General features: G+C 48.8%; 1 protein-coding gene across 1 annotated transcript in view; it reads left to right on the top strand.

Annotated features, from left to right (window-relative positions):
* The first annotated feature begins 424 nt into the window (after nucleotides 1-424).
* CLVS1 (clavesin 1) overlaps nucleotides 425-25,197 on the top strand; it is a 73,268-nt gene continuing 48,495 nt past the window's right edge. The window contains exons 1-2 of the mRNA XM_068162468.1: nucleotides 425-963; nucleotides 8,321-8,937. Coding sequence (XP_068018569.1) covers nucleotides 8,549-8,937 — 389 coding nt within the window. The 5' untranslated portion in view covers nucleotides 425-963; nucleotides 8,321-8,548. The remainder of the gene's footprint in view (nucleotides 964-8,320; nucleotides 8,938-25,197) is intronic.

Consider the following 25,197-nt stretch of genomic DNA (forward strand, 5'->3'; position numbering starts at 1 on the left):
TGGAGCTCCCAGATGCCTGTAAAGAGGGAGAGGTGATGGCTTGTGAAGTAGACAGATGGCCTGTGGAGCTCCTTGTCAAAGGACACTATGTTATGGAACGATCTAAAAGTGTATAGGTGTTTTAAGAGGCACTGTGAAAGTTCAAGGAGGACAGACTCATCCTAAAAACACAGGCACCACGTTGCTGGAGAAATCCCTGAACTGAACACGTTTGGGAGACGGGCTGGGGGAGTGCAGAGGTGAAGCTTGTCTTTGTTTTATGTCCATCACTAGACGTTTGCTGTGGCTGTCGGTGGTGACAACACCCTGAAGCTAGATGTACCTGCAGTCTGACCCAGATGAACTTCTCCCATCTGCCCAGGCTGCCATATTCATTAAGGGAAGCCATCAATAATACATCACCCACGGAGATCGCCCTTCCCGCGGCTGCTGCCGGTGCCGCAGGAGGTTGTGCCCTCCTCGAGCTTCACCCAGAAAGGGATGATGCGAGAAAACGAGGCGGGGAGGACCATGGCACCCGCCGAAAGCCTGCTCCGCTGAGCTCGCAGCGCCCGGCGCTGCTGCCGCCGCCGCTTCCCCGCAGCTCCTTTGTCACCACTCCCTCGGCGCTGGCGGGGCCGGGGGGCCGAGCCCGCAGGCTGGGAGCGCTGGGAGGCAGCCGGGCGGGCGGCAGGAGGGCTTAGGACCCAGGGGGCCGGCGGCAGCCGAGTGGAAGGACCCAGGCTTTGGTGCACACTCCTCCTACCAAAAAAAAAAAAAAAAAAAGGCAGGAAAAAAAAAAAAGCCAAAGCCAAGCCCAAGCCCCGCGGATGCCGCTCGCTCATTCACAGTTTTCTAGAGAGATCCGAGCCCGAGCCGGGCAGCCGGGAGACCGCTCCTCAGCCAGCCAGCTCAGCAGCCAGGACAGCGGCAGGGAACAGCCCCTCCCGCCCCGCAGCCCCGCCGGCTGCCGGCCGCTCTCAGGTATTTCCTCCGCCTTGCTCGGGTTGCGCCGGGGCTCCCCGGGACACCCCCCACCCCCCCGCCGTGAAAACCGCCAGCGCCGCCGGCAGCGCCGGGCCCCGGCTGCGGCGTTTCAGCACCGCGGGGCGGACAGCTCCGGGCCGGCCCCGCCCGGCGCCGCTGCCTGCTCCCTGCTGCCTGATCCTGGCTGATCTCTGCCGGCTCTCTGCCTGACCCTGATCGGTCCTGAGTGGTCTTGCCTGATCCCCGCTGCTTGATCCTGAGTGATATCTGCCTGCCCTGCCTGATCCTACCCGATCCTTCTTGGTCCTGCATGACCCTGCCTGATTCTGTCTGGTCCTGCTTGATCCTGAGTGAGCCTGCCTGATGCCTGCCAGATTCCTGCAGCCTGGTTCTGAGTGATCCCTCCCTGGTCCTGCCCTGCTGCCCTGTTGCCCCATCCCTGCCTCTCCTGACTGTTCCCTGCCTGATCGTGCCCTGTTTCCTGCCTGATCCCTCCTAATCCTGCCTGGTCTTGCCCTGATCTCTGCCTGGTCCCTTCTGTCTGATCCCTGCTTGTTCATGGCCTGGTCCTGCCCACTCCCTGCCCGGTCCCTGACTGCTACCTCCTGCTTGCTGTCTGCCTTGTCTGTCCTGCTCCTTGCCTGTCCTGTTCCCTGTGTGTGATGACTGTCCACCCTGCCTCCTGCTCCCTGCCTCTCCCCCCTCTCTTGCCTCAGTTTACCTGCCTCCTGTCTCCTTGCCACCTCCTTCCCCTGCTCATAGCCTTGCCTGTCTCAGTGTCCACTGCCTTCTGCCTGCCTATCCTCCCTGACTGCTGCTTTCTCCCTGCTCAGCTCCCTGCCTCAGTTTCTTTACCTTCTGCCTGCTCTGCTTGCCCTATCTGCCTCCTTCCCCCACTGACTGACTCCTCAGTTTCCATGTCCCTTGCCTCCCCTTCCTGATCCATTCCTTCTCTGCTCACTGTCTCTTTTGCCTCTTACCTGGCCTGCTCCCTCCCTGCCTTCTTATTCTGTTCTCTGCCTCCCCTGGCTGCCTCTCCTGCTTGTCCTGCCTCAGTGCCCTCTTGTTCTGCCTCTCTTCCTTGTCCTGATCCTGCCTGTCCTACTTCCCCTGCCTGCCCTGTTTCTTCTCTCTGCCCTGCTTGCCCTACTTCACTTCACTCCCCTTTCTCCTCACCTTCCTCTGCCTCTCATCCCTGCTTCCTGCCTCCTATTTGCCCTGCCTCTTCTGCCTCCAGTTGTCTTTGCCCTGCTGCTCTGCCTCATGCCTTCCTATTTTATGCCTTCCCTGTCTACTCTCCTCCCTGCCCTGTTCCCTTGCCTCCCTTCCTCCCTGCCCCTTTTTCCTCCAATTCCCCACTTTCCTGCCCCCTTCTTCCCCTCCTGTCTTCCATCACCAGCCTCCATACTCCCCAGTAGAGAACACTGGGGGGCTAGAAGAAATGAGGTCAGCAGCCCAGGATCTGGGCAAGCAAGGGAAAAAGCACAAGTTGAAAGGGGAATTCCTGATCCAATTTGAGAGCCTGGGACATGTGGCCAGGATGGAGGGGAAAGGGTTAAAAGTGTGAGTTAAGGAACCAAGTAAAGACTCCAGCCAAGTGTTGACAGACAGGAGCTTGCCAAACAGCAGCAGATACCTGTTTGCTCCTGAGCAAACTGATGCCTGTTTTGACCAGAGTCATTCAACCCAAAGCAGGGTGAGGGGTTAAGGAGAGGGGGGAACGTACCAGATGAGTCAAGTGTTTTGCTTTCTGATGAGTAATGGGTACAGGGAAGAAGTGAGGTGATTTACTCCTACCCTGTACATCCTTTGCTGCAGGAAGTCAGGAATTAAGTTGTGGTCTTTGCAAGCTGTGAGGGATGCTCAGAGAGGGTTTCATACAAAAAAACCAAACATGAAGCAAACAATGGCTGGAGGAAACCCATGGTGTGCATGGTGTGTGATTCCATTTGTGATGGTTTCATCCTGGAAGGATGGAGAAGGTCACAGGAGAAAGGGAGCTTTGCCTTTGCAAAATGCTGATTCCTCAATCTACACAAGCTCCAGGAGCAACAAAGTTAAGGAGCAGATGGCTACCTATTGTCCATCAGTAAGCAGTGGCTGGATCATATTTGGAAGGGGAAAAATTCAATTACAGGGAGGCTGCTTTCATGTGCTTTCGGGGTAATCAGATCCGAGCAGGGATTTTCTCCAGCACTGGAAGTTAATGCAATGCCACCATCCAAATGACACATTACATAACAGCATTATGCCATGCACTGCGTAGCCAAGGTAAAGCTTTGCTTCCTCATGCCATGAGCTAACCTTACAGAGCTTTCCATGGCTTGCAGCTCGAAGTTTGGAGGTGTTCAGAAGCAGCTCTGATGTGCGTCGGTTGCAAAACGCCGCCGGTGGTGTCAAGAATTCTGTTGACTCATCCAGCTCTGAGACTCTGGGTTGTTTTCTGCAAAACCACTGCCACCAAAGTCTTTTCTTGTAAGGCACATGCCAAACAATGAAAGAGATTGCAGCCCATTCCCCCAAACCTTCTTACTTTGTGATACCATCATTCCTGGTGCAGAGAGCATTTGCTCTTACACTGAGCAGCCCTAAGTGCTGCTGAGCAGTAGTGTGAGCAGTGCAATTGAGTTCAGCAATGGAAGAGCTGCAGAATCCAGCCCAGAACACTGAGTCATAATTATTTAACCTCTGTGTGCTTTGGAGACAGAGGATGTTTCTTTGAAACACGTAACAGCAGCCTCCTCATCCTCCAGAAGAAGAGCAGGGCAGTTCAAACACAAATGATCATAAGAGGATGGAGAAGATTTCCTTCAAGCTAAGCCTAAGCTGATGCACTCATCAATTCCAGCCTGCTCTTGCTGAAACAGTCATGCTATTTTTTTTGTCTGGGAAGTATTATGCTCTCTCTCCCATCCCATTGCTGTGGTGCCTGGCACATACACAAACAAGATGTGACATCAGACCTTGCTGTTAAATAAGAAGCAGCATCAGTCTTTTATAGAGTGGGAAGTTCAGTGAACAGGACTTCACATAGCTGCTGGCAGAGGAGCTTGAAGTCCCTTTTTGTTCCTAATGTTGCTCTGAGGATTTAGTTTGAGGATTGGTTTGTGGGTTGCTTCTGTTTGGCTGTTCTTGGGTTTGTTCAGTAAGATTGCCAGAACAGAAATAAACTCCTCAAGTCTGGTTTGTTCCTCCACTGGGAAAACAAACCCACAAGGGAATCTCAGGTTACAATGTCTGTGAGTTAGGGATGCAGATCTCGAGAGGCTACAAAGATCATTGGGGGACTGGAACACCTCTCTTATGAAAGGCTGAGGGGCTTGGGGCTATTTAGCCTGGAGAAGAGAAGGCTGAAGGGGAATCTTGTCAGTGCCTATAAATACTGAAGGGGTGGGTGTCAGGCGGATGGAGCCAGCCTTTTCTCAGTGGTGGCCAGGGAGAGGACAAGGGCTAATGGGCACAAACCTGAACATCAAAAGTTCCACCTAAGCATGGGCAGGACCTCCCTTATGTTGAGGGGCATGGAGCACTGGAACAGGCTGTCCAGAGAACTGGTGGGGTCAATGGAAACCTGCATGGACATTGCAATCCAGGGCAACCTGCTGTGGGTGACCCTTCAGGGGGGTTGGCCTAGATGATCTCCAGCGGTCCCTTTCAACCCTTATCATTCTTTGATGAGAGAAAACATAACAGTGATGCTTGTTAATGCCAGGTGAGGATCAAACCCTAGTGCCCTCCCCGTTTGAGAGCTCTGGTAATAAAATTCCACATGGTTTACAGCTTTGGAACAAAGGGAAAACACTTGGTGGACAGAAGCAACTAGAATCTTTCTGGAACTGGAGTAGATGGGGAAGGACCACATGGGCATGAGGAAAGTGCTTCAAGAGGCAAATGCTGTTGGAGGAACAGCCAAGAAGGCAGGAACAAAATGATCCAGACAAGCTTCATCATTACTGAGAGCAGGTTTTTGGCCAGGGGATGTAGAGCAAATAGAGGCTGAATGCTGATCCAGAAGCTGACAATGAAGAGAGAGCAGTGAAGCATATTGAGATCTTTGGGTGGGAAGTGCTATATATACTTCCTTCATTGGTTTCCTTTAGTGCTATATATCCTTCCTTCATTGGTTTCCTTTTAGTCAATTGGTGTTACCAGACAGTTTATCATTACCTGTAGTTAATTTTTGAGGACCAGGCCAAAACAGAAGCTGTTTGTCTGGAGACTGCATCTCACTTTCAGTATTTTACCCATCCCAAAGCCATTTTCTGTCTCTGGTCATCCTCTTGTTGGGACTGAAAATGAGTAAGTTCAAGTGGCATGTGACACCACAGTTTAAGGGAAGTTTTCCTTTCCCCCCCCCCACCTTTTTTTTCCTTTCACCCCCTCCTGTATCAGTACATTGTGTTTCAAATCTCTGCTAATTATTTTCCCTTGTTCAAAGCTGGGGCTTGTTCCTTTGGAGGGATGATTTATTGTAAGTGACTGTGAAAAGGCATCAGGAGAGCAAAGAGTCCTTTGGGAACGGAGAGTCACAGCAGAGAAAAAACAGCTGTTGAGACTGTAACAAAGAGTCTAGTGTGCCAACACACAGCAATGAAAGTCAAGATAGGAAGCAAAAGGCCAACATCTTCATCTGGAAAAAAAGGAAAACAACAACAAAAAAAACCCTGAGCAGAGATGTAAACATCTGAAACATTGGCAGGTGGATCAGAGCTGTGCTCAACATCAGAAGAGAAGGAGAAACTGCCTTGTGTGGGAGGGGTTGCAAATGGAGAAGGTGCTGCTCTACCTTTGGGGGTGAGAGTAAATCAGTCCCATTCGAGGAAGCACAATGACAATTTGGGGAGCCATAAAGCATTGAATTTACTGTCAGAGGTAAGGAGGGGGAGAACCAAATCATCCCCTGATGTAAATCAGACTCCTTGAAGCCAGTGGAGCTCGAGTGGCTTCCTAACCCTGTGATTTGTGTTACGATTCAGATGGCAACAGCGTTGTTCAGACAGAGTTTGGGTTCTTTTGCAGCATAAAACATCACCCCCATAAAGTATTTGAGGGCAGGATAATCTATAGATGATCTTCTGCAAGCTCTAAGCCATGGCTGCAGCCCAGCTCACTACCAGAAAACTCTGAAGTTCATTGCACTGTGCAGCTTTTGTTAGCCTGAGCTTTTTGGCAACAATGTCTGGCAGGAGGGGATTGTATCTCCCTCAGCTTGGGATCATCCTGGCCATGAAGGATGCTAATCCACTTAAATAAAGTAAAATGAGAAGGAAACTTTAATCACAGGCTCACAGAAGGGTAGGGATTGGAAGGGACCTCTGAATATCACTAATGAAAACAGGTAGCCAATTGGTTTTTGTCATTAAATGCCTGGGGATCCTATGAGACAATCTGAATGTATCTCTTTCCTCTAATCCAATGCTCTTCTGGAAGGGACACAGCTGACTTCTCATGCATTTGTCTCCTTTCCAAAGGAACACCTTGGAGCTGAGAGTCAGAAAAGGAGCAGAGGAGGGAAAGGTTTTAGTCCCATAAAATCTTGGAGAATAGATAAATCCCACTGAAAGGTCACAGTTAACTGCCAAAGTTCTTGGACCTGTTAGAACAGGTTTAGAGGAGGCCACAACAATGACCTGGAGACTGGAACCCTTCTGCTGTGAGGACAGGCTGAGAGAGGTGGGGTTGCTCAGCCTGGAGAGGAGAAGGCTCTGGGAAGAGATTCTTGTGGTTTTTCAGTACTTATGCAACTATAGTTTCCTCAGGTGCTCCTCACAAGGCCTGTGCTCCAGAGCCCTCACATGCTATCCACCTTCTCAAGTCTTCAAGAACTGAATACCCTACACCTAGAGATTGTGCCTCCAAACTTCAGGGCCCCTCTCCCTCTCCCTCTCCCTCTCCCTCTCCCTCTCCCTCTCCCTCTCCCTCTCCCTCTCCCTCTCCCTCTCCCTCTCCCTCTCCCTCTCCCTCTCCCTCTCCCTCTCCCTCTCCCTCTCCTCTCCCTCTCCCTCTCCCTCTCCTTCTTATCTCCCCTCCCTCTTCTCTCCTCTTTTATTCCCCTTTAAATAAGAGAGGGAGGTGAGCTGAGCAGTGGGGGGGTTGTGTTTGCTTCTCTGGGGTTTTGGGCTGCGGGGTTGTTGAGGGATTTTTTTTTGGTGACGGGTGAAAACTAGGATGGATCTTGCTCTTTCTTCACACCCACTTCACACTGGAGCAGACTTTGATCTTATTTCCCACAAGTGTAGCTACACAGCCTCTGCTGACAGCCTCTTGCTAATTATGTCACTGCAGAGTGAGGGCTTTGCTGCACCGTTTTGCTCAGACATAACAGCTTAAGCAGCTTTTCTTCCACCACTTGTACAAACAAATTCTAGGCAGCTGGAGTACAGGAATGACAATGAAATTCTGAGCTAGGTACTCAAGAAAGCTACAAAATACTGGGAGGGGAAAAACCAATTTGGAACACAATGCAACTTCCCCCCCCCCCCAGCTCAAACACCAACCCTGTCAGATTAGATCCATCAGAAGCCTGATCCATGGCAAGTTTCCCATGCAGATGCAGGAAGCCTCAATGGGAACTATTTCCAGTGAGGTTTTACCAAGTAGAAAAGACCTCCCTGACTCTAGTGGAGTTTGGGGGTAAAAAATTGGGACTAAATGGGACTAAAAATTAGTCAGCTTTATGAGCAGTTCAGGGGCTGGTTCAAAGGAAGCTGCAAGCTGAGAGGGTGGGTGATATTTAGGGGATGTATTTAGGGGAGCATGGATAGGGGTGAATATTAAGGACTGCAGCATCTCTGTGAGGAGGAAAGGCTGAGAGCCCTGGGGCTGTTGAGCCTGGAGAAGCAGCCTGAGAGGGGATCTGAGCAATGCTCAGCAAGAGCTAAAGGGTGGGGGGCAGGAGGATGGGGCCAGATTCTTGTCAGTGGTGCCTAGTGACAGGACAAGAGTCAATGGGCACAAACCAGAACCCAGGAGGTTCCAACTGAACTTCTTTACTGTGTGGGAGGAGCAGGCTGCTCAGAGAGGTTGTGGAGTCTCCTTGTCTGGAGAGCTTCCAACCCCACCCTGGGCATTGTGCTCCTGGGCAAGCTGCTGCGGGTGCCCTGCTGTAGCAGGGTATGCAGTGTAAACCTGCATTCTCTTAGAGGTCTTTGCCAAGCAAAATGATTCTATGAGTCTATGATTCTATGAGTCTATGACTCTATGAGTCTATGACTCTATGATTCTATGATATGAAGCACACAAACCAGTTCTATCACTCTCTGAACGCCAGCAATGCCTTCCTGCAGCTTTACACACATGTTTAATCTTACACACACTTCTAATCATTCTTTCATATCTTTGCTTTTGCTTTTAGCAAGTGATGGAGTAGTCACCACTTTCCTTTGGCTGGATTATGCCACATGTGAACTGCCTGCTACTCCTTCTGCCAGAACAAGGAAAGCTCTCCACTTCCACCTGTTAAATAGCAGCGAGAAGCTTCTGAATGGCTCGGGCTGAGGGCAGACCAGCAGTTGAATGGGAGCTGCACTCCTCCTACTGAAATATCTGAAGCTAAGGGTTTGGAAGAGAGGTGTTTGCAGAGATGACCCATTTACAGGCTGGGCTGAGCCCAGAGACTATAGAAAAAGCCCGGCTGGAACTGAATGAGAACCCAGACATTTTGCACCAGGACATCCAGCAGGTCAGGGACATGATCATCACCAGGCCCGACATTGGGTTTTTACGCACGGATGATGCCTTCATCTTGAGGTTCCTGAGAGCCAGGAAGTTTCACCAAACGGAGGCCTTCAGACTGCTGGCTCAGTACTTCCAGTACCGCCAGTTAAACCTGGATATGTTCAAGAACTTCAAGGCAGACGACCCGGGGATCAAACGGGCTCTGACCGACGGCTTCCCGGGGGTGCTGGAAAATCGCGACCACTGTGGCAGGAAGATCCTTCTGCTTTTTGCAGCCAACTGGGATCAGAGTAGGTAAATGTAGATAGTGTCCTTATCTTTTTTCCACACCCTCACCCTCAGCTCCTGCTGGCATTTTCCTGACCGTGCTTGAAGCAGCAAGGGCCATTTACAGTGAAGTATTTGAGTCCGCTCCGGCTGACCTTTCATCTGCTCTGAGCACTTCTCGTGCTTCACAGAATCATCATAGGATCAATGAGGTTGGAAAAGACCTCAGAGATCATCCAGTCCAACCTATCACCCAACACCTCATGACTAACTAAACCATGGCACCAAGTGCCACGTCCAATCCCTTTTTAAACACCTCCAGGGATGGTGACTCCACCACCTCCCTGGGCAGCACATCCCAATGGCCAATTACTCTTTCTGGCAAGAACTTTCTCCTCACCTCCAGCCTAAACTTCCCCTGGCACAGCTTGAGACTGTGTCCTCTTGTTCTGTTGCTGCTTGCCTGGGAGAAGAGACCAACCCCCACCTGGCTACAACCTCCCTGCAGGGAGTTGTAGAGGGCAAGAAGGTCTCCCCTGAGCCTCCTCTTCTTCAGACATAACACCCCTGGAGTGTATCTGATAAGTAGCTCATGGATGTTTGGGTTTTTTCCCCCAACTATTCCCATCTTTTAGCCACACCCTGTCTGTTTGCTGTACATACATTAATGCCTTCTCTATAATTTCCTCAGCAGCATCACAGACCAGCCAAGCAGGCTGAGAGAAAGCAAGTGTCTCAAAGCATATGGGGGCTCCTTATAGCTCTTCTGGTGCAGAAGGAACTGACCATATTTATTCTGTCTCCAGACTTCTTAGCAGATCTCTTTTTTTGTTGTTGTTGGTTTTGGTATGTTTTAACCATTTCAGGGATTACACTCTCAGTTATGAGATGTTTAGGACGAGACTTGATAGGGTGCTTGGCTGCATGGTTTAGTTGATTAGGTGGTGCTGGACGATAGGTTGGATGCGATGATCTTAAAGGTCTCTTCCAACCTGATCTATTCCATTCCATTCCATTCCATTCCATTCCATTCCATTCTATTCTATTCTATTCTATTCTATTCTATTCTATTCTATTCTATTCTATTCTATTCTATTCTATTCTATTCTATTCCATTCCATTCCATTCCATTCCATTCCATTCCATTCCATCCCATCCCATCCCATCCCATCCCATCCCATTCCATTCCATTCCATTCCATTCCATCCCATTCCATTCCATTCCATCTCCACAAGCTGCAGCAGGATTTCTATATGCTCTGGTTGCTGTGTGTTTGTCAGTCTGAGCAGTGGGAGAGGCACTCAAAGCATGTTTTCTCTTCAGGTCATTTCCTTACAGAATGCTATGAACAAAGATCTCTCCCAGCCACTGTTTAAAAAAAATGATGGCCTGGAATGTTAATGTGATTAGTCAGCTTGCACTAAGCATTTGAAGTGAGAGAGGGAAGGGGCTGGGCCAGGAATATCATGTTCACATTGTCCTCTTCACCAGAAGTCCTTCCATTCCATCTTCCCTCCCTTTGTGGTGAAATGGAGAAATTCAAGCAGTGCCACGTGTTTTAACCCAAATTAGACCAAAGAACAGAACTCAGATTCAAGTTTTGAATAGCATAAAGTCTGCTGAGTTCCAGGGAGGATTTTAGAATAGAATAGAATAGAATAGAATAGAATAGAATAGAATAGAATAGAATAGAATAGAATAGAATAGAATAGTAGAGTGGAGTAGAGTAGAATAGAATAGAGTAGAATAGAATAGAATAGAATAGAATAGAATAGAATAGAATAGAATAGAATAGAATAGAATTAACCAGGTTGGAAAAGACCTTTGAGATCATTGAGTCCAACCTCTCACCCAACACCATCTAATCAACTAAGCCATTTCTCATGGTCTAGAGTTGTCCATGCCAGTGTCTCATCCTGAAGAGTCAGCCAGTTGGAGCTGTGCCTTTATGTTCTAGAAATGATTAGAGAACTGTACATACAAGCCTGCAGTTCTTCATGACAGCTGTTTGCATGGAAAACCTTCCATCTCCATGTGAAAATGGAGTCCAGGAGGGTTTCTCATCTTCCTTTGCATGTGCAGATCTAGTAAATAAATGTTGTGGGAAAAGAACTTTGCACAGCCAAAAGCATTGGGTGAAAACCAGAACTGAAGCTGGTGCTAGATGTCCTATTGACTAGAAAGGAGCCAGCAGCTGACCTCCTGCCTTTCTTCCAGCCCCAAACCCCTTCCTCTAGCAATTGGCCTGGAAAGAAAGAGGAGTGAACAGGGATCCTGAATTAATTGAAGGTTTCAGCTTTGGAGGGCAGAAGCAATGAGGCTCTGCTGGCTGCATTAAGGGATTTTGGTATTATATAGAGCCAGCTTTGGGATTCTGATCCCTCAACAAAATGAATCCTTGTGATTAACCTTGTACATCAGGTCCTACTGTAGGAAGGCTGAGAGTGCTGCTGTCTAAGGCTCCTGCAATAAGATTTGGAAAGGACATTGATTCCTGCTGGATTCTGGCTCAGATTTTCTCCATCTGTGTGTATGTGTGCCTCTGTGTGTGTCTCTCCCCACCCCTGGAGGGCTTTCAAAGCTGCCTAGATGTGGTGCTGAAGGATGTGGTGCAGTGGTGACCTGGCAGTGCTGGGTTAAGGCTTGGACTTGGGGATCTTAAAGGTCTCTTTCAACCAAAGTGATTCTTTAATTCCTCTATGGATCCCAACAACAAGAAGTATAATTCCTGTGGGCTTGTGTAGCTTTCCAAGTACAGCAGGGGTTTGCAATAGGATTTGGGCTGTAAGTAAATAGAGGGATGGCCTCTTCCTTTTTTACTGTCTGAAGGCACCAACAAGAGCAAAAGCTGTTAAGGTGAGTGCCATGTCCCATTGAGCAGCAGGGAAGCAGGTTATTAACCAGAAGAGAAGTATTTTCATGTATATTCCCCCCCAAAACCTTGAAGAAGCAGGCATTGTGCATCTCTCACTCACTCACATGTGTCTGGAGGAACCTTTCTGGAGATGTGTGTTTGGTGCTGCCAAGATGCTTCCAAGCTCCCATTGCAGCTGGGTGCTAATGAAATCACTCAGCATCCTGTGATGCTGACATGCAGGAGTAAGTGCTCAGCCTTCAGCACGCCTTGCCTAACTTTAATCTCATTTGCAGCTGGCTGTCCTCTCTTTGTTATGATTAAATCACCCTTCAGAAGGGATGATTCACAAAGAAGCCATAATCTGTAAAGGATCACTCTGAATCAGCATAGCTAGAATCCATAAACTGATTTTTCAGCCCAGACATTCTTACCAGTTAAACTCCTGGGAATAATCCTTGCCAAGGATGCAGAAGCAGCACCAGAACTTTTTGGTCTTAGAAATGCATTGATTTTTGAATGAAAGTGCCACTGTTTGTGCAGTGTGACTGCTGGGACAAAGCAACTCCAAGGTGCTTTGAAGGGATTCCCTGCATCAAAGACAAAACCTCTTCTCTGGGCTTTCAGAAACATTTGTAATTTCATCTTCAGGACTGTCCCTGACCTCACAGCTCTAGAAACCAGGTTTGCACAGCATTGCTGAGGCTGGAATAGACCTCTGAGATCATCAAGTCCAGCCTATGACCTAACACCAGCACATTTCACTTCCAGTCTCACTGTTTGCAGCTTCAGCTTCAATCTGCTGGGGTTTGTGTGTGTGTGTGTGCTGTTTAAAGGGACCACAAGAGTATGTCAGCTCCCCATGTTTGTACTTTTGTGTCCTGACCACGTCATCCCTTAACCTACTTTGTGTCCTGACCACGTCATCCCTTAACCTACTTTTGAATTCACTGAGGCTGCAGCACTGTAGGGCAGGTTACTGCCAGGCAAGAAGGAGATAGGACATTAGCTGCTCTCCAGCAGTGGTTCTTGTGCTCACTTTAAACCATGCTGAATGTAAAACAGCCAACCCACTTTCCCCTGAGGACTAAACAACCTCGTGTTGACCACAAGGTAAAAGACATCCTTGTGGGCAGCCAGCACAGCAAAGACAATGCTCTGCAAATGCTGCACTACCTTCACGTCTTGCAGGGTATTTATGCTGCCAAAGCTTAAACAGATGGAACTTCTACACCCTCAGAATCAGGAAGATTTTGTCTCCATCACTCTTTTCTGGGCCTTTCCTGTCATTGTAGCTTTCTTGCTAATGCGCAGATGGGTGATCTGAGCACAAGCTTTCACTAATAAACCATCATGTGGCAACGCCATCTCTTCTGTTCAGTGCTTCCCTGCTCTTAGAGATGGTTGTGGCTGTTTTCTTAGCTGCTCTGTCACATTTGGAGCTCATGTTCAGCTCAAATCAGCTTCCAAGGCACTGTTTCCCAAAATACAGACACCAGTGGTAAATGTGTCATCCATTCTCACCCATAATGTGGGCACAGTCTAGCATGTGATTCACGCTCTTCTGCAGAGCTAAAGCTGCCCTCCTCATCTCTTCTTCTTGCATGGGTTTGTGACACCTGCAAAGTTCAGGGCTTGTTTCCACGTCACTGGGAAAAAAGAAAACATTATTGACCATAACCTGCTTGATAATTAGGGGAAAACCCACAAGGAATGACAATTCCTGGGGCAAAATCACGGGCTGGGCTCCGTCACGCTGCCAGGGTTCCCTTCGTTTAGCATGTGCTGCACTGCTTCAGTTTTGCTCTATTTTTAAGATCAGCCTCTTAGAGATGATGTCAACACTTTCACTCAAGGCCCTGCATGGCATATTTTGGACCTGTTAGTTAATGTTGCTCACATGTGACACAGAACAGAAAAACTTCAGGGGGATTGAATAAGTGGGAACGAGCAGAGGGGCAGAGAAGCCAGTGGTCGGCTCGGTTCCACACTGAGGGGGAGGGGAAATGTTGAGCTTTATTGCTACTGCACACTTGAGAACTCACTCTGATCAGAGCTCAGGCCTCAGAGGTGCAGAACAGTCCAAACACAAGCTGAGAACTCACATCCAGGTGGGTTTTGATTGTCTCCAGAGAAGGAGACTCCACAATCTGTCTGGGCAGCCTGCCCCAGGGCTCCAGCAGCCTCACAGGGAAAAAGCTTTTCCTTATATTCACGTGGAAGCTCATGGGTTCCAGCTTGCACCCATTGACTCTTGTCCTATCATTGGAGCCTGGCTCCAGCCTCCCCACATTGCCCTGCACATCTTTATTAACAGGAATGAGGGCACCCCTCAGGCTCCTCTGCTCCAGCTCCCTGGAGGTGTTCCACTGCCTTCAGCAGCTGTGTGGCTCTGTGCTGGGCTCTTTCAAGGAGTCTCCTGAGGTCCTTCTTGAACTGAGGGGCCCAGAACTGGACACAATATTCCAGATTTGACCTCACCAGAGCAGAATAGAGGGGGAGGAAAACCTCTCTCAGCCTATTAACCACAGCCCTTCTAATACTCCCCAGGGATTCCTTGGCCTTCCTGGCCACAAGGGCACATTGCCCATTGCCTTTTGCAGGAAACTGGTAATTAATTTCTGCCTTCATGTCTGGACTTCTGTGTCTTAGAAGCTGTCACATAGCTCAAAAAAATTCTCTAAGTTAGATGGAGAGAAGTGCTGCTAGCCATAAATTCTCTTCTATTAACCAAGGAATCTCAAATGTCAGCTGCTCACCGTTCTGCAGGGAAGTGCACTGAGCCAGGCTAAAGGGCAAGGCAACACTCTGCAGTAGTGGGAAACCAACAGCTGCAAAGATTCCTGATAGAAAAAATGGTGTCCTTGCAGAGAATGCTGCTGGGGCTGTAATTACATGGATGTTATCATCAGCAGACCCTGTGGGTATAAATGCATATGTCTCAAGTGCTGATTGTTCCAATATATTTCAAGGGTAATCTCCAATGTTGAGTAGAATATGAAGGGATAAATATCTGTTGAAGCTGATTTATGGTCACAGGCAAACTGTGGCAACAGCTCAGCCACATAGCTGTTTGTTAGGAGAGATTACAGCTGAAATATGGCCAACTTGACACCAGAATGGTTTCTACACTGCCAGTCTTTGGGTTTGCTTAGAATCAGAGAGTCCAAGAATGGTTTGGGTTGGAAGGGACCTGTCAAGGTCATCTAGTGAGTCCTGCAGTCAGCAGAGGCATCATCAAGTAGAGCAGGTTACTCAGAGCCCCGAACAACCTGACCTGGAGTGGTTCCAGGGATGGGGCATCTCCATACCTCCAGGGATGGGGCATCTCCATACCTCCAGGGATGGTGGCTCCACCTCCTCCCTGTTCCAGTGCCTGAAAACCTCTTCTGTGAAGACATTTTTCCTAGTATCCAACCTGAACCTCCCCTGGCACAACTTGAGGCTGTTTCCTCTTGTCCTGCCCCTTGGTGCATGTGAGAAGAGACCAACCTCCAGGTCACCCCAACCTCCTTGCAGGGAGCTGTAGAGAGCAAGAAGGTCTCCCTTTAGCCTTCTTTTCCAAAGACTGAACAACCCCAGTGCCCTTAGCCATTCCTCACAAGAATTGTGCTCAAAGCCCTTCACCAGCTTGGTTGCTCTTGTTTGGATGCTCCAGCACCTCAATGAAGGAGCCTAGAAGCTCACTGTCCTGAAAAACAACTCCTATTACATCAACAAATGACTGAGCCAATCTGAAATGGCAGCAGAATTCAGGGTAGCAGAGGAAGGAAGCGTAGCATGGGCAGAATACTCATTTGGGGGAGTAACAGCTGTGCAAATTAAATGTTGGGCAAAGATGACAAAGAGGAGCTCTGTCTTGAAATGTTTTAATTTGCTTGGAGGCAGCAATTTAATTCAGTTAGTAGCATTTCTTATGGAAGTTGCATTTGGGAAGGCAATTGCAACCCATCTGAGTGACAGAAGGATGACATACACAAATGACAGTCCTGGGCAGGGCTGAGAAGGGAATCAAAGGAGAGAGAGAGAAAATGTCTGAAAAAGAGAAAGAAAAACAACAGCTGGGGAAGTTATGAAGCATATGTTGAAGGATGAGAGAGGCTTGGCTGAAAGGAGGAGGGAAAAAAATCAGTGGAAGAGGGATAAAGCAATCAAGAAGTTATTGAGAGGGAGGAGAAGGTAACTGGAGGGTGTCAGGCAAAGAGCTGACTAAAGAGCTGTGGACAGTGTCCTGAGGGTGGGTTGGATGGGACGATCTTGAAGCTCTTTTCCAATCTAAATGATTCTATGAAAGAAGTGGTACAAGCTGCTGTCTGCCACAGGGCAGAGCACACAGAGGTGGAGGCCAGGGGAAGGGATGGAGGAGTGAAGACATTCCAATAAAAGAGGCTAAAACCTGAACTCTTCTGCACAAGAGCTTTTGGCCCCTTCTGACATGAGCAAGCCAATAAAACAAGGGGAGCATCATAATTAATATGCCATGGCTGGAGACTGGATTCCTAACGGGAAGAAAATGGAAACACTCCTTGAGGGAGAGGAAATTTGTTGTGCCTGAAATCCTGATTGCACTCTGATGGCTTTCATGTTTAATAAGTGCAGCAACCACAGGGGCAGCACAAAAAAGCAGCCATCCCTTGTCCCCCAGACCAGGATAATCTCAGCTCTGAAAACTTCCTGGAGAGTCCATTTGTAGCAGGGGACAGAGGGCAAAGGCAGCCAGTTAGCCTCCTGCTGGAACCATTTCCCATCTCACTGCCTGTGTGCTGCTCGTGCTGAGCAAATCTGCATCAGTCAGGATTAATTTTAGAGGGGAAGGTAACATGCAAATATCTTCCTGGGTGTTTTCCCTTTACAGGAAGATGGGATCACTCTGCCACTTCCCCACTGCAGACACGCAGTGGTTGGCACCTGATTTGCATCCATTAACATCCTTGGTGCCAGTTACCTGTCATACATGCAGGAGAAACCACAGCACCAAGCAGTGTTTTGATGCCACATGATTAATAACAATCTATTTGAAAAACAGATATGGGTTATTTGGGTAACACCCCATAATATATCGTTTAGAGAGCCATAATTCAGAGTTTGATTGAAATTGTGAGAGTCTAAGCTCTTGGCTATCATAACAGAATGACAGCATCACAGTGTGGTGAGGGTTGGGAAGGGCATCCAGTTCAAACCCCCTTCCCTCCCCCCTGCTAAAGCAGGGTCACCCACAGCAGCTTGCCCAGCATCACCATGTCCAGGTGGGTTTGGAATCTCTCCAGAGAAGCAGAGGGCTCTGGCACCCTCAGCATATCAATATAGATGAGAAGAAATGTTTGCTTTTCAGAGGCAAATCAGCCCATTCTCTGTTTCAACCTTGCCAACCTGCTGTGTAGCAGCCCCCTGGTTAGGGACCTGCTGCTGGCCACTCTCGCAGCAAGGATTTGAGGCCAGGGGAACCTTTGGTCTGATCCAATAAAACCATTGTCATACACCCTTTAAAACACTCAAACTCTCACATAAGTCACTGGTTCCCCTTGCCAGTGCTAAACCTTTCACTCTTCTCTTCCTTCTGGCTTCCTTTCACAGTACATCCAGGAGCTGCCAGCTTGGAGAGGAGAAGGCTCTGGCAAAACTTTACTGCACCCTTTCAGTATTTCAAGGGGCTGATAAGAAAGATGGGGACAGACTTTAGCAGGGCCTGTTGTGACAGGACAAGGGGTAATGGCTTTCAACTGAAAGAGGGAGATTTAAACTAGATAGAAGACAGAGGTTTTGCGCACTGAGGGTGGGGAGACCCTGGCCCAGGTTGCCCAGAGAGCTGCAGATGCCCCCTCCCTAGAACCATTGCAGGTCAGGTTGTTTGGGGTTCTGAGCTACCTGCTCTAGTTGCAGATGTCCCTGCTGACTGCTGCAGGGGGTTAGAGAGGTGACCTTCAATTCCAACCCAAACCATTCTATGATTCTCTGAATGTTAAATATGCAGAGATCAGTCTGCAGGGTATTATGTGGTGGCTGTGCCCCCTTGGGAGTGCCAGGGTAAGTCTTAGCACACCTCATTTCCTTTGTATAGGTATTTATGATCAGAGAAATCCACAGCAGAGTGTGATAACCTTATCTAAGGCATCTCCATCCTCTCTTGTTATCTTGGACCTGTGATCCCTTAAGCTGTTCTCTGTTTCTGAGTAAGAATGCATTGCCTTGTTTTCCCAGGGATAATCCTGCCCATCTGTTGTGTAAGTACAAAGGGGAAATGTGATTTGTACTGAAAGGGAAAGAGTCTGCTGAAAAATCCTGCTTCCAGCTGCACTGCAATATTCACTTGAAAATGGAGATACAAAGAAAAAGGAGGAGGAATAAACCCTGACCTAGGGAGAGGCGGTAGGAAATCTTTCCATTTCTGAGGGTCTCATTTACATGGAAGCCACTTTTAGCTGGCTACTGCAATTGAAATTCAGTTTCACTCTGAGAGAGCCTTCAATTCTGTCTGAATAAAAGAGCTTTGTGAGTCTGGGGGGAAATGGCAATTTTTGTGGGCAGGAGCTGCCTTTCCTGTTCCCAGCACCATGCTATTGTTCCCTGCTCAAAGGTACACACAGGTACAGGGACACTGCCTTGCTTGCAGAGAGCATTTCAAATGCTTCATTTAAAAGTAATTCAGGATCATTTTGGGGGTTTGCTTCAAAAAGAGGCATAGCAGATGTGGAGTCCCTGTTAAAAGCCCTCCTGAGACACCAGACCTGCCTGCCATTACTGGTTTAGTCCTGGCTGACATGTTTGTCTCTACCTGAATTTCCTCACCCCTTGGTTGGTTAAGTAAGATATTCACCACTGGTTAGCAGAGAAAATACTGACTGGGCACAAAAGGATTTGGGGGTAAGGATGGACTGCACATGGAGCAATACAAATCCTCCTATAGCTAAAGGTTTACCTTAAGAAAAGGTGGTAGTGAAAAGTTCCTTCCCCATTTCCATGGGGATACAGGATAAAAGCAAAGGAAGTCACAGATTCATAGAGTGGGTTGGGTTGGAAGGGACCTTAAAGATCATCCAGTTCCAGCCCCCTGCCATGGACAGGGACACCTCCCATCAGCCCAGCTTGCTCAAGGTTTCATCCAGGGAGAGGATATCCACAGCCTCCCTGGACAACTCATTTCAGTGTCTCCCCACTCTCACTGGAAAGAATTTCTTCCTAATCTCTATCCTGAGTCTCCCCCCCTCAAGCTTGAAACCACTCCTCCTCATCCTATCAATACAGGCCCTGGTGAAATGTCCCTTCTCAGCTTTCCAGTTAAGCTGATCCAGGACCTGAAGAGGTAACTGAGGCACTCTGTGGACCCCTCATCACTGGGGATTTGGGTTTTTTACTGAAGAAGTAACTGTTTAGGCTGGAGGTGAGGAGAAAGTTCTTCCCAGGAGGAGTAAATGGCCACTGGGATCTGCTGCCCAGGGAGGTGGTGGAGTCACTGTCCTCAGAGGTGTTCAAACAAGGCTTGGATGTGGCACTTGAGCCATGGCTTTAGTTGTCAGGAGGTGTTGGTGTTAGGCAATAGGTTGGACTTGATGATCTCTGAGGTCTTTTCCAACCTGGTTGATTCTATGATTCTAAGTCAGAGACACTTAGCTGTGACGATGCAGAGCAGGAGGTGCAAGCGATGCTCTGAGGTGACTTCCCATCCCCCACTGCTAGGATTCATTTTGCTTTGTCAAAAGCCTCTGAGGAGGATAAACTCCAAAAAGTGCTTTACAGCATCTTGCAATTTAAGAGCATAAACATTCTGTCAGTAGGATCTGGTATGGAAAGGTCCAATAGATTATCTTGTCTATAAGAAGCGTTGTGTAAAAGCAAGGTTCCCATCTGGGATTCTGAATACATGCTGGGTGATTTATGCCTCAATTATAGCTGAAAATGGATAGTTCTGGTATTTTATAGTGTTCCAGTGCTGTTATTTCTTACAATGGAGCTGTGTTTCCCACTCACTGTGTGCCAAGGGAGATAATGGTCGCAGAACTCATTGTCTCCAAGGTCTACTGCAGCCTCCTCGCTGGATGAGAGCCTCTGTGAAACCACCAACGACAGCAGGCATCCTAGTTTGGTGCAAAGCTTCCTATGCCTTATCTGTGGTGTGGAGCAGTGCCTAGGTAGGCAGCCCAGCTGGACATAGTTTGGAAATACTTGAAGGGTGGGTGTCCAGAGGAAGGGCTCAGTCTCTCTTCAGTGGTGTCCTGTGACAGGGCAAGGGGCAATGGATGCAAAGTGGAACACAGGAAGCTCCAGCTCAACAGAAGGGAAAACTTCTTTAATCTAAGGGTGCTGGAGCCCTGGAGCAGGCTGCCCAGAGGATTCTCCTTCTTTGAAGACTTCCAAGAGCCATCTGTGTGACCTGTCCCAGATGATCCTGCTTTGGCAGGGGGGTTGGACTCAATGATCTTGTCCAGAGAAGGGCAACGAGGCTGGGGAGGGGTCTGGAGCACAGCCCTGTGAGGAGAGGCTGAGGGAGCTGGGGTTGCTTAGCCTGGAGAAGAGGAGGCTCAGGGGAGACCTTATTGCTGTCTACAACTACCTGAAGGGAGGTTGTAGCCAGGTGGGGGTTGGTCTCTTCTGCCAGGCACCCAGCACCAGAACAAGAGGACACAGTCTCAAGCTGTGCCAGGGGAAGTTTAGGCTGGAGGTGAGGAGAAAGTTCTTCCCAGCAAGAGAGATTGGCCCTTGGGATGTGCTGCCCAGGGAGGTGGTGGAGTCACCATCCCTGGAGGTGTTCAAGAGGGGATTGGATGTGGCACTTCGTGCCATGGTTTAGTCATGAGGTCTGTGGTGACAGCTTGGACTTGATGATCCTTGAGGCCTCTTCCAACCTTGGTGATTCTGTGATTCTGTGATCTAGGGAGGTCCCTTCCAACCCCTTCCATTCTGTGATCCCACAATCCTCAGCAATAATATCCCTTTGGTGAGGTAAGAGATGTGACCACAGGGAAACAGGGAATGGTGTGCAGGTTAGTGAAGCTCAGCAAAACAATGATGGAAAACTCTTGAATGACCTAGAAGAGCAGAATTTATTATGCAGCAAAATAAAAAGCAAGCCTAAATGCCCTGCAAGACCAAGTTGGGGTCTAATATGTGGCAGCACCTTGTCTGCAGATCCTGTCTGCTGCCTTCACTGTGCAGTCTCCTCTGGATGTTTTCAATTATTTTTAACCTTTTAAGAAAGAAAAAGAAACCACAAAGCAACCCCATCAGGTCATTAGGGACAGCACAATTAAGAAGTGTGCTTATTGTGCAGTGGTGGTCAGAAAAGTTAATGAGGTGTTCAGCTGCATTAAGAGTGAGATGGAGAATAAATGGGAAAAGATAACACATCCCTTTTAGCTCTGCTGATATTCCAAGCTCAACTGGAATGCTGAATGCACTCTGCATTGTCTCACCCCAGAAAGAAGGGGATGGGGGGTGGGGGTGGGGGGGGGGAGAATTAACTCTCCAGAAAGAAAATATACAGCAATGAAAGGAATTCATTAATGCTATGAACAAAGTGAGGTAATCACATCAGGAGGCAGCAAAAGGTCCAGGATCCTCGCATCTGTGTGTGTTCCTGTGTGACCTGCCCTAGATGATCCTGCTTTGGCAGGGGGGTTGGACTCAATGACCTTGTCCAGAGAAGGGCAACAAAGCTGGGGAAGGGCTTGGAGCACAGCCCTGGGAGGAGAGGCTGAGGGAGCTGGGGTTGCTTAGCCTGGAGAGAAGGAGGCTCAGGGGAGACCTTCTTGCTCTCTACAACTGCCTGAAGAGAGGCTGTAGCCAAGTGGGGGTTGGTCTCTTCTCTCAAGCAAGCAGCACCAGAACAAGAGGACACAGTCTCAGGCTGCACCAGGGGAGGTTTAGGCTTCAGGTTAGGAAGCAATTCTACACAGAGAGAGTGATTGCCCATTGGGATGGGCTGCCTGGGGAGGTGGTGGAGTCACCATCATTGGAGGTGTTTAGGAGGAGACTTGATAGGGTGCTTGGTGCCATGGGTTAGTTGATTAGGTGGTGTTGGATGATAGGTTGGACTTGATGATCTCAAAGGTCTCTTCCAACCTGGTCTATTCTATTCTTCTATTCTTTCTATTCTATTCTATTCTATTCTATTCTATTCTATTCTATTCTATTCTATTCTATTCTATTCTATTCTATTCTATTCTACTCCATTCTATTCTATTCTATTCTATTTGATAGAGGGAGAGGAGCTGGCATCACACAGAGAGCGTGACAGCAGGGAGACTGAATTGGTGGTGTCATCTGTGCCTCCTTCTAATAACAGAACAAAGAAGCTGTCTAATTGCTCTCTGTGATTAAGCAGGAGCTTCATGATCTTCCCAAGAAAACCCTTCCCCTTTCTGTAATGAAAAATTAACCTGTGGGATGCAGCGGTGCAAGAAATTGGGCACAGAGCTTAGTGTGGTGCCAGGATGGATTGTGATGTCAGGGGAGAGTAAGCAAAGGCTAGTGCTCACAAAACAAACACACCCACAGAGGTCATCAGTCCTAATGCTCCTACCCATAAGTCATTCATGAGCCAGCATTTGTTGTGTTCATGGTTACTACACTGTGCTTGGAGAGAATGGTGCCCCAAGATCAGTCAAGTCACAACAGGAGGCTGAAAAGTGCATCTACAGTATGGAATGGTTTGGGCTGGAAGGACCTTCAAAGGTCATTTAGTCCAGCACCCCTGCACTCAGCAGAGTCATCTTCACCTGGATCAGGTCCTGACCTGTGACCATCAGTCTGTTCCTGGGGGTCATCTCCTGAATTTGGAGACCACTAAGCTGAAACCACCACCAGTTCCTGACAGGGCTCATGCTGAAATGATCTCTTTGCCCACCTCCCCTGTGCTCCTCACAGGGCACATTGCATTTGGGACTACCTAGGCAAATTGCAGCAGTGACTCTGTAGAATTGATTTATTGACTGCATTTAGGGGTTGTAGTGTGGAGCTTTTAGTGATCTCCACAGCCTCACAGCACACTCCCTGTGCCTGTCGCTTAGTCCTCCTCAGCAGAGAAACAGGCACAGTGTGCCAGCTCTGGGCACTAAAAAGGCAAGCAAATACTGAATCCTGAAGAAATAAAACAAATCCACATCCAGAGGGACAACCATAATTGCACCTGAGGTTCAGTTCTGGCCTTTGCTTTCAGCAGCAGGCTGCAGAGCAGAGCTGCTCGCTGCTCCGGAGAGGCTTCACCCTGCCTGGCACTGAGCTCCGCTGGAGCCCAGCCAAACCATCAGCCCCAGGGCTGGGCTGCCCTCCTGCACCCAGCTGCACTCCAGCTAAGCTCCTGCTGTGCTGGGTTGCACTTGCTCTGCCTGCTCCCTTTGGGATCAAGTTTCTGGAGAGCTTGGGGAGGGATTTTTTTACTCTCAGGAGTGTAACAAATTTGTACTTTAACTGGGACTGATGCCCTGCTGGATGGGGAGGCAGGTCACACACTCCCAGAATCCCAGCAGGGTGGGGGCTGGAAGGGACCTGGGGAGATCATCCAGTCAGATCCCTGCTAAAGCAGGGTCACCTCTCTGGGCAGCCTGCTCCAGGCCTCCAGCACCCTCACAGCAAGGGAGATTTTCCTCATGTTTAGTTGGAACCTCCTGGGTTTCAGTTTGTGCCCATTGCCCCTTGTCCTGTTGCTGGGCACCACTGAAGAGTTTGGCCCTATCTTTCTGCCCCTCACCTTTTAGCTCTTGTTCATCATTGAGAAGATCCTCTCAGGATGCTCTTCTCCAGGCTAAACAGCCCCAGGTCTCTCACCTTTCCTCCTTACAGAGATGCTGCTGCAGTCCACTCAAGATCTTTGGAACCTCACTCCAGCACTTCCCTGCCTCTGTTGAACTGGGGAGCCCACAGCTGGATGCAATACACCAGATGTGGCCTGAGTAGGGCAGAGTGGAGGAGGAGAACCTGCCTTGACCTGCTGGCCAGATCCTTTCTAAAGCACCCCAGGAGACCATTAGCCTTCATGGCCACGACCACATTGCTGGCTCCTGGTGAGCTTGTTGCTTACCAGCACTCCCAGGTCCTCCTCCATCCCTGGGCTGAGTCAAGAGGAAGAGCAGATGTCACCTCCCCAGTCTCATGTGTGTATCTCTGGTGGAAGCTGGCCCTACCAGAGGTCTACAGATCCCCTCCACCTGCACTCCCCCTCCCCAAACACAGGAGCTGCAGAGGTTTTTCAGCTGATTGCTCACAAGAAAGGGTCCTTGTGCAGCTTCATTAACATCAGGGACAAAGCATTCATCTGGGGAGGGTGCCCACAGCATGAATGGGTGTGTGTAGGAGGAGATGTGTAACAGACCTCCATGTGCAGCCTGTAATTCCGGGGCTGTTGGTTGCTATGGAGTTCAGCTCAAGTAGAAAGTGGCAGCAAAAAAAAAAACCAAACCCACAAACCACCAAAAAAATCCAACCCCCCCAAACAATTCATAATGCTTGGGGAGAGAAAACCTCCACCAGCAGCATAACATGGGGAAGAAAGTCCCTGAGAGGCAGTTTTTGCAAGAGAAAAGCATAAACTGATGCAGTTTTCTTTCTGCAGCTTGGTGCACTTTCCTTTGCTGGCAGAGGCAGAGGCTTGCAGCTCACTGCAAGCAGGAGGTGGGGATTGGTCTCTTCTCCCTAGCATCAGCTGATAGAACAAGAGGAAATGGCCTCAGGTTGTACCAGGAGAGGCTTAAGCTGGGTATTAGGAATCATTTCTTGGCTGCAGGAGTGGTCAGGGATTGGCAGAGGCTGCCCAGGGTGATGGTGCAGTCCCCATCCCTGGAGGTGTTCCAGAAACAAAGGAACTTGTGGACATGGCACCTGGGGAAATGGTTGGACTTGATGATCTCAGAGGTCTTTTCCAACCCAAACACTTCCATGATTGAATGATTCTGTGATTCTGTGACTGCCCTCCACTCAGTGACAACCTAGGCAGGGCTCAGCTTAGTCCCCACTGCTCTTCTTTCAGGTGCATCCTTGGGCTAAGCACTCCAGAAACAAAAGGTCTGATAGGCTTTTTCTCTATCCAGCCTGTTACCCTGGATGTGAAGTCCTTTGGGGTTTTTATTTACAGCCTTACACAACTGGCTGTGGAGAAAAAAACTTGCTACCATTTCATCACAAAGCAGGAGAGATGCCTGCCTGAAGCTGACGTGCTGGGACAGCCTGAGGTAGCCACACTGGATGTGACAGAGGAACAATTTGGAGCTCTGGCATTCACTTGGTGCAACCTGTGTTTTACTCAGGGGTAGTTTTCTCTCTGAGTACTCTGGTTCTGGGGAGAAATGAACTAAATCTGTTAACCTTTGGCAGGACAAGCTGCTGGTCCCCTACAAAACCCCCGAGTGTTGGGTAAGGATTTCCCCAGGCTGGGGAATTGTTCTGGGTTTTGTTTGTTTGTTTGTTTGTTTGTTTTTCCCTCCCAGGAAATTAGTGTAAATAGC

This window comes from Melanerpes formicivorus, unplaced genomic scaffold (genome assembly GCF_026170545.1).
Source record: "Melanerpes formicivorus ecotype bairdi unplaced genomic scaffold, bMelFor1.0.p_v2 SCAF_65, whole genome shotgun sequence".
Taxonomy (NCBI): domain Eukaryota; kingdom Metazoa; phylum Chordata; class Aves; order Piciformes; family Picidae; genus Melanerpes; species Melanerpes formicivorus.